Source organism: the organism of the source record quoted next, unplaced genomic scaffold, assembly GCF_019419815.1.
Source record: "Pyrus x bretschneideri cultivar Hongxiangsu unplaced genomic scaffold, Pyrus_bretschneideri_v1 Contig35, whole genome shotgun sequence".
Taxonomy (NCBI): domain Eukaryota; kingdom Viridiplantae; phylum Streptophyta; class Magnoliopsida; order Rosales; family Rosaceae; genus Pyrus; species Pyrus x bretschneideri.
In genome coordinates this window covers 1,599,672-1,608,941 of record NW_025999668.1, presented here as the reverse complement: position 1 = coordinate 1,608,941, position 9,270 = coordinate 1,599,672, and the positions used below count along the sequence as shown (strand labels likewise).

General features: G+C 36.7%; 1 protein-coding gene across 2 annotated transcripts; it reads left to right on the top strand.

The window, feature by feature from the left end:
• Positions 1-1,545: 1,545 nt before the first annotated feature.
• LOC125480728 (flowering locus K homology domain-like) lies at positions 1,546-7,721 on the top strand. Of its 2 annotated transcripts, none has more exons than XM_048591806.1 (9): positions 1,546-1,969; positions 2,052-2,153; positions 2,691-2,915; positions 3,077-3,135; positions 3,243-3,340; positions 3,461-3,573; positions 3,722-3,784; positions 6,093-6,169; positions 7,369-7,721. In XM_048591806.1, the coding sequence occupies exons 1-9, from the start codon at positions 1,661-1,663 to the stop codon at positions 7,376-7,378; spliced, it is 1,056 nt and encodes a 351-aa protein (XP_048447763.1). In that variant the 5' UTR covers positions 1,546-1,660; the 3' UTR covers positions 7,379-7,721. The 2 variants fall into 2 exon arrangements, with proteins under 2 accessions (XP_048447763.1, XP_048447764.1); XM_048591807.1 differs by having other exon boundaries at positions 1,611-1,969; positions 2,694-2,915.
• The last annotated feature ends 1,549 nt before the right edge of the window (positions 7,722-9,270 follow it).

The following is a 9,270-nucleotide window of genomic DNA, read 5'->3' as shown; positions in this document are numbered from 1 at the left end:
CGACCACGCCCTCACGGTTTTGTTTCTGGGAACTCACACGAGAACTTCCCAATGGGTCACCCATCCTGGGAATGCTCTCGCCCGAACTCGCTTAACTTCGAAGTTCCATTGGAATCCGAAGCCAGTGAGCTCCCAAAAGGCCTCGTGCTAGGTAAAGATGGAAATATATATATATATATATATATATATATATATATATATATATAAGACTTACATTATCCACTCCCCTAGGCGATGTGGGATGTTACAATTCACCCCCTTAGGGGCCCGACGTCCTCGTCGGCACACCTCCGCCCAGGGATTGGCTATGATACCAAATTGTCACATCCCGACCCAAGCCTCCACCACATCCTGGGCTTGACTCCACCGTAGCACGATATTGTCCGCCTTGGGCCCCGACCACGTCCTCACGATTTTGTTTCTAGGAACTCACACGAGAACTTCCCAGTGGGTCACTCATCTTGGGAATACTCTCATTCGAACTCCCTTAATTTTGGAGTTCCAATGGAACCCGAAGCCAGTGAGCTTCCTAAAGACCTCATGCTAGATAGAGATGATAATATACATATAAGGCTTACATGATCCACTTCCCTGGGCAATGTGAGATGTTACATATTGTGAGGTACTAATTATATATATATATATATATATATAACTGTACAAAAAATTTAATTATTAAAAAGACACTGCTAAAATGTCGAAAATTCCCTTGCCACATTTGATGTATTATTTTGCACTGCTTTTGAAGTTTTTTGTTTGAGAGGCATATTTGTCCACTTTTTTTTTTTTGGGTGAAACTTGTGACCCCAAAGAGGTTGTTGGCTTTATATATAAAGATACACACACACACACACACATATATATAAGATACAATACTATATTTATTATAGAATAAATTGTTAATTTAGTCTTTGAATTTATCATCTAAGTGAAAATTAGGCCATAAATTTTTTTTTTCAAAAAAAATAAATCCTTTGAATTATAAAAATTTACCAATTACGTCCCTAATATTAAAATTCGAAGCTACTATATTCAACTTTCTGTCAATTTAAGTCACATTAGCTACATGTGATATGCATTAAAGTAGATTGGTAATTTTTCGTAAAGAATTAATGTATAGAGTTAATTTTGGAGGGTAAATTAGACGTTAAATTTACAACCTAATGAAATGTTAAAGGGCTTATATGCGAGAAAATTACAGTATTGTACTATAAAGTATGTTAAGTGACTTAATTTGTCAAAAAACTGGATAAAATAGTTTTGAATATAATAGTAGAGATAAAATCAGTAACTTTTAATGAATTTAGGAACTTATTTAACCGGAAAAATAATTCATGAACTTAATTTTCACTCAGGTGATAGCAAACTAATCGGCACTTCATCCTTTATTATATATAATTTATAATTTATACTATATATAATATGTATTATTTGGATCAAATTCGGGAACAAATACAGATTGAACACACCTATAACCAAATCTGAAATATAATCGAATTTTCATTCCCAAATCCGTTCTATTCAGACGATATTATTTGGTTTAAGGGTATGAATTGTCATTCCAATTCGCTACAGACAGGAAAAACCCTTCCCTTCCACGACAAGTTTTATTTCCGCCGAACAAAAACCAAATCCAAACAGAAACTGAATCAGAAACGAAATGGCGCAACCAGGCCAGATGCCCGTACACCCCCAAATGCCACCCGACCCCCAAGTACCCATACCCGGATCCGAACCCGCCCATCGGACCTCCCTGAAGCGCCTCCGAGAGGACGAGTTTGCTGTGGTGTTATCCGGACAGGAGCTCCAGGAACCCGGCCCGAAGCGCCGGGCCAAGGCCCAGGACGTCCTCTTCAGAATCGTCGTTCCCTCTCGGCAGATCGGAAAAGTAATAGGGAAGGAGGGGTGCCGAATCCAGAAGATTCGCGAAGAGACCAAGGCCAATATCAAAATCGCCGACGCCATTGCTGTGTGTAGCACTCTATCGGTTTTGTTTCGTTAGGGTTTTGTCGGTTGGGTTTTTTTGATCGATTTTGTTGCTTTTTTTGCAGAGACACGAGGAACGTGTGATTATAATAAGCTCAAAGGATAGTGATGATTCGAGTAGTGATGCTGAGAAAGCGCTGCAGCAGATAGCTGGGTTGATTCTGAAGGTGATCAATGGATGTTACTTTGTGTTTTCTGGGTTGACATGGTGAAGTTTGAATTGTCAAGTCGTTGGGTTTGAATGCTTTTTCGTGTTAGTGAATTTGTAACGAAAAATGAATAATTATGTCAAATTACGGGCACTGAAGTATTTACTTTAATTTGATAGTGCAGTTAGTGTTGATTCGGAGTAATAAGAAATGGTTAAGAACGACATTTTGCGCTAAAAAGAGTATTTTTCTACCTAGACGAACTCAAATGAACAGCCTGTTAACATAGGAAAGAAGTTTTTTCACCTTAATGGTTCTTTGAACTTTGAATTCTATAAAAATGGCCTCGCTATTTAAATGTTTCGATGCATCTTAGTTTTCTATGCAGCTGTTTTCATATGTAATGAACTAATCACACAACTACCAAGCGCTAGAAGGCAGTGCGTTTATATTGTATATTCAGAGTCCTTTTGTGTCTCATCTTATTGAAGGGGTTATTATGTGTTTTCGGGTCTATGAATACGAAATGAATGATTTCTTAATGTATATTATTAACAGGAAGATGATAGTGGTACTGAGGCAGCAAAAGTTGGTGCAGGACATGTGGCTGCTAATACAATAAGACTTTTGATTGCTGGGTCACAAGCAGGTTCTTTGATTGGGATGTCTGGCCAGAATATTGAGAAATTGAGAAATTCTTCTGGTGCCACAATCACAATCCTTGCTCCAAATCAGTTGCCTTTGTGTGCGTCTGCACATGAATCTGATCGAGTTGTACAGGTAAGTCTCCACATTTTGAATTTAAAAGGGTGAAGGCTTTAGGTACTCATTCTTATATCAGACTGTTGGTTGATCTTGATAGGAAGAATGTAAAACATTACGGAACATGTTCTTGGTTTTTGCTCTAGGTAAACTGATAATCGGCATTATTGTAAATTTAGGTATCAGGTGATTTCCCTGCTGTTCTGAAGGCTCTGCAGGAGATTAGTGATCAACTAAGGTTTTGCATTGAGTTTTCTGTTTTCATTGTCTTCCTAACTGTTCTTAGTCATACTTCTATTCTGAACTGAGTTTGCATAACCGTATATTAATCCAATGTTTTTTTAGAGAAAACCCGCCCCGACAAGTGATTTCTATTAGCCCAGCCTATAACTACACAACAAGACGACCACCTCAAGTTCAACCATACATGGACCCAGCTTCAGGTTATTCCAAACTTTATATATAAAAGTAACCAAACATTACAAATGCCACATTATGCCGTTCTATCAAGTTTTAATTTTTTTCTCATAATCACATCATCCTTAGGACAACCAATCTTGCAGCTGAATATATAACCTTCGAGATGGTGATATCGGAAACACTAGTTGGTGGGTTGATTGGTAGAAACGGCTCCAACATTTCAAGGATCAGAAATGAGTCTGGAGCAACGATCAAGGTTGGTTGTGTTTTATTTGTTAAGCATATTTAATCTAATCTGCTGGCTTAAAATGTTACCCATTTGCGTCTTGCCACTACTGTATGAATTATTCTCATTTCTAGTTCTCAATCCCATCTTCACCTGTGAAATTGCTTTTTATTTGTAGGTTTATGGTGGAAAAGGTGTGCAAAAGCATAGGCAAGTTCAGTTTTGTGGTAGTGCTCAACAGGTATATCCATCTTTTACTTTTGTAATTTTAACTTTCTTGCTAATTTGTTGTAGACACCATCTAGGCGTTGGGGAAAAAGGTTCTGTTAAACCCACTTAAGCACATAATTGGCGATGAAGTGGTATATTTTTTTTTAGTTTTTCATTTGTGTGATAAAAACTCTGGAATGAAGAAAACATAAATTTTTGAAGAATACATTTTATAGAAATGTTCTCTAGAAAATTAGAAATATAGACGTTTCAGTGAATAGTTCCACCTCCAATTATTTTATAGACTGTTGCAAGAGTGCTTTCACTGCAGTTGGTGGTGTTGGGTTGACTGGTAGATGTGTAAAGGGTTTACCTGGAAACTATTGAAAATCTATAAGTTATCTTTTTCCTTTTATATTTGAAAGGAAATCCGTAAGTTAATAAATTGTTATTGACACAAAGTCACTATCTAGCGACTTCCTCCATAGAGAGTTTAGGGAGAGACTCTGCCTTCTCTATAGACTCTCCCCCAACACTTGCTATGTTGCACAGACACGGATACGGCGACACGCGACAAGGCGACATAGAAACTCTAAAAAAATGAGGACACTGATACGGCTAGGACACAACACGTCGATTAGAATATAATAACATTTATAATAAACTTTACATATATTAAAAACAGCAGTTTGAGTTCATAATATAGCAGAGTACTTGTGTTCCACGATACATAACAATTAAAATACAAACATAATACTTAGAACACAAATATAATAATTCAAACAACACAAGATTCCCGTCTCAATTATCTTCAAGTCTCGCTTTCTATTTCCTCTTGGACTTCATTGTCGTTAATAGTAAAGTCATGACCTCTAATTGGAGAGAGAGGACTGACAAGGTCGGAAAACTTTTAGATTTAGAAGTCTCAATATTTACAAAACTGCCCCAAAATGTCTTTGACATTTGCAAAAAAGCCCCTACCATGTCTTGACCATGTCCAAACTGTTGACTGTGTCCGAGGTGTGTCGGCGTGTGCAACATAGACCTCTTTGTTTCCTTGGATTGTGGTCTTCCCGTTCACCCTTTGGGGCATCCCTTCTCTCATTTTTGTGGCAGCTTCTTCACCCTCTGTGGTGGCTTCTCCGCCCTGTGTGGTGCCTGCTCCCCTGCCCCTTGTTGCACTTTTGTCTCTCCCACTCCTCTCCTTCCTCCATCAAAATCCTCCACTCCTTCAACCAGGGCTTTGCTGCCCTTTGCTCCTCTCGTCCATCCCTCACTCGTTGGGGCTTGCGCTCACCAATACTTGCCATCCTACCACTAGATCTGGAATTGCACTCATGGCTTGCCCCAAATCACTCTCCCGTATGCCAAAGCATCCCCTTGCTGCAGATCTCTCCACCACGTGCCCTCTCTTCCTCAGCTGTCTTAGCCTTACCTTGGTGCGCTGCAAATTCATGGCTTGACGGAATTTGGATCCCAGGAACATATTGTATCCACTTAGTTGACTGATTATTTGCGTGAAAATGCCCCCATTTTCGCATGGCCACTCTTTTGCTTGTCTTTTGACTTGTTTCTACGTTGGTGGTAATTTTTCAGGGGCGGCAGTGGTTGTGTGGGTGTAGGGTTTGATGTTAAGATTTTCATGTATTTTGGGCTTTAGAGACTAGGTTTTGGGGTGATGTAACTTTCCTCTTTGCTATTTGTATTTGGGCCCTTTGGAGTTGTTAAATGAAGGCCTACTGACGCTCCGTTTAGAAGATCCGATTATGGGACAGAGCGGTTCAAGACCGAAGGGGTAGAAGAAGACCTAGGAAGACTTTGGAAGAGACTCTAAGAAAAGACTTAGAGTACTTGGATCTAACAGAAGACATGACACAGAACCGAGCATATAGCCGACCCCACTTAGTGGGAAAAGGCTTTGTTGTTGTTGTTGGAGTTGTTAAATGAAATGCATTATCCTTATGTAAACAAAAAGTTAAAACTGTTGAAATGCAATCCAACTAGGAAAAACATCTATTCTGGAATTTGCATAAAATTTTTGATACCTGGAAACTATATAAAGATATTGTAATGTTGTCGTTTTACCTTCCATGTTTCAAACGAAAATCAATGTAAATAAATTGTTTTAAATCCTATATAACAGAAGGAAAAAGGGAGCGCAGGCAGGATGACTTGTTTGGAGTGCTACTTTACAATTCCCTTTATGAAATGTGCATAAAATTTGTAATTTGGAACAGTGCTGGTTGCTTGTTCGAGAAATAAGTATGCTGCAACTTTTTTTTTTTTTTTTTTTTCAACAAATGAACTTCTCATCTTTTAAATCTCTGGTTGTGTACCAGGTGGCACTCGCAAAGCAGAGGGTTGATGAGTACATATATTCTCAGCTGGTACAACAACCTGGCGCTCAACAGCCCGTGTAAGTTTCCTACTATAATGCTTTTTCCCCACCATATCCTTGGTTGTGTACTAGCAATCGGTTATTTGTTATGCACAAGTTGCTTTTTGAAAAGTCACTTGGATGTTTCTCAGCACATATCTTTAATAATTTACATACCTAGAAGTGAAAGCTACTATGCGCTGGGACTAGTGTGGCACTTCCCCAAGACGTTTTTGTCTGGTAAATTGGCAGAAACTTTGTTAATGTATGAGTGATGCCTTTAACATTAAGTTGGGGGTGTAGTTTAAGATATCTTGCATAGGATCACAATAAATTCTCTTGCATACTGATCGCTTGGCCAGTTACTGTGAAAGAGACTTTATACCCGTTATGTGGTAGAATTTATTCTAATTTAGGTGTATGTGAGTATCAGCTTTTTTTATCTGCCGGGTATGGATACTTCTTTTTAGGCAGAGAACAGTTTGTACTGGTATAACTCAAGTGAACTTTCATTTTGTCTCTTGATAATTCACTTTGGTCTTTGATATTTTATTATGATCCACTTTTCCTGTAAAATTTTGCACATGACACTTTGTTTATTGCCGTGTTAAGTCAAACGAATTTGATGCTAATTAAGCTGTTATTAGGGTAGAATAAGAATGAAAAATGGGTTCCCACCTAAAGCAGAATAACTGCAATATCTGCAAAAACAACAGAACGAATGCAACAAAAGGCGGGTAGTATCCTAGGTATTGCACACTATATATGTTGTAGGTTGGAATTCATCAGGTGAAACTTCATTTGCTACACGAGGCAGTGCGCGATTGACCCATTTATCTTTGTCAATCTGTGAGCTCCGTTCTAGGTGTTGGGTCTTAGCACTATGGTTTAAATGTCATCTTTGGGTGAATACATGTGTTAATAAGGTTTTTAGTTTTTATTTTACATCTGGGCGTTGACTGGAAGGGAGATACTATCGTGAATAAAGGGCGTTAATTCAATGCATGCAGAGCCTTCCCTGTAAGCTCTATTAAATCTTGGGATGTTCGCTCTGGAACTTGCACCTTTGATTTGCAAGTGTTCATGACAATTTGATTTGCTTGATCAAGTTTGCCGTAGAATTGTCAGAAATGACGCTGTGCATTACAGAGGATATATAGTTTTGATTACTGAGTTATTGGTTTTGTATTCCCCTCTTTTAGCCCATTTCTAATCTAAGGCTGATGCTTTGTCCTCAGTTTACAGTGAATATGAGGCAGGAAACACCGATCTCGTTCATCAATTGCTCCAATCACCACTACTGAATCAGTTCATGTTAACTGCTGACCCTCGATTCTTCATTAGCATATTTGTAAATGCGAGTCATGCAGTTGGATTGCCTATGCTCTCTGCAACAGTGATGTACCAGATATCGAAACTATCGACAATTTACAGTACTCTTGTTTGTAATGGTTGTGTGTTGCCAGATACTTGAAGATAGAAAAAAAAAAAAAACAAATCAAGGAAGTTTGGCCTGGTGAAATTTGCTTGCAGAGTGGATAATTATCACTAGAGCAAAAACAATCAATGAGAATCTTTTATTCTGCTTTCATCGACTTCTCCAATTTTTTTTTCTTTTTTGATACAATATTCGCCAAAATTATATCCCGTCCTTGTCTCTCTTGGTACAAATGTTTAATGGTATTTATTTTCATTTATAAGTGAGAGATCTCATATTCGATTCTTGTTAATGGTGAATTTGAATTACAGTATTGCTAGACTATTGTGAGGTAAAGTCATTCTCATCTGTTTTAAAAATAAAAAAAATGCAATTATATATTTCTTAATACAACATTTTTGTAATAACCTACCAACTTTTTCTTATCATCTATACTATTACTAAGAAAATACTCATTTGTCAAACGCAATGTAAAATGTCAATTATGGGTCAGGATTGGAGGACATTTTTTTTTATGCATTTTGACAGACTTTCTTAGGGCTTACTCTACAATGTATTTTAATGATCCAATCGTTCATCTTTTAGATCTGTTCTCAAAAATGGTATCTATTAAAACTCACCCTTAATTGGGAATCATGACTGTTGACTAATAATAGTCATTTTAATTTTTTTTGTAGAATTATATTTCGTTATTTTCTTCACTATAAATAAATGTCTTTAATTTCTTAGATTTATCTAATTTTTTGCAAAGATAATAGTAATGAGTTGATTAAAAATAAAAAAAAATAAAAAAAATAAAAAAGGGTTCAAATTCTTAAAAAAAAAAACTTACAGAATGGGAACCACAAAAAAGTATTAATGTATCCTCCGATTTTGACACGACAATTGCAACTTTCTCATCTTTAATAAATATGAAAAAGAAGAATAATGTAATTAAGGGCATTATAATAATGAGACATAATTTTACTCCTCCACTGCCTCTCACTCCCTCAATTTCCTCTTTCCATTAATAAAAAATAAAAAAATTAAAAAAAAAACTCCATTATTGATATTCTAATTTCTTCTTCTATAAAAAAAAAAAAAGAAGTTTAATTTAATTTTCTAATTTTCTCTAATTTATGCTTTTATATTCCTTGAGAAAAAAAACCTCTTAATAATCATAACACACATATTTAGTTTCGTCTCAATTTTGAAAACTGAAAGTTACAGGATTAGTGACACACATCCGTCATTATCTTCAAAAAACACTGCGATCTTTGTATTTTTTGCCATATTATTTTAGGTTTTCTATTGAGAAAATTTGGGAAGAAGATTGTCTCATCTATTAATTCAATCGCCACAGAAGAACGTCATGGACATCATTGTCCCATTTGTCCCATTTGTGTTTGATTTTGGTTCGTTGTTTCTCGTTGTGTTTGATTCTAGTTTCTTCCAATAATTAAGTTGCTTTTGTTGGGCCAAAATAACATATAAGGCAATCAATATTAAAAAATTGGTAGTGCATAAAATTCAACTTATGTTCCATATATATAGGAATTACCTTGGAAGTAGGGATGGTAAACGGGTCCTGACACACCCCGATCGAGATAGGAGCGTGCTGGCCGTCACACAAAGGCGACGTAGCCATGTGTACGTGCGGAAGCTAATAGAGTAGTAATATAAAAGTACGAATAATTAAAAACTAGCATACTAGTACTAGAAT

Bases quoted from the DNA above. Each gene is read 5' to 3' on its own strand.
- LOC125480728 (XM_048591806.1), top strand. From the start codon at position 1,661: ATGGCGCAACCAGGCCAGATGCCCGTACACCCCCAAATGCCACCCGAC. The intron at 2,916-3,076 runs GTAAGTCTCCAC...TTGTAAATTTAG, and splicing joins AATCTGATCGAGTTGTACAG to GTATCAGGTGATTTCCCTGC. The intron at 3,136-3,242 runs GTTTTGCATTGA...ATGTTTTTTTAG, and splicing joins GAGATTAGTGATCAACTAAG to AGAAAACCCGCCCCGACAAG.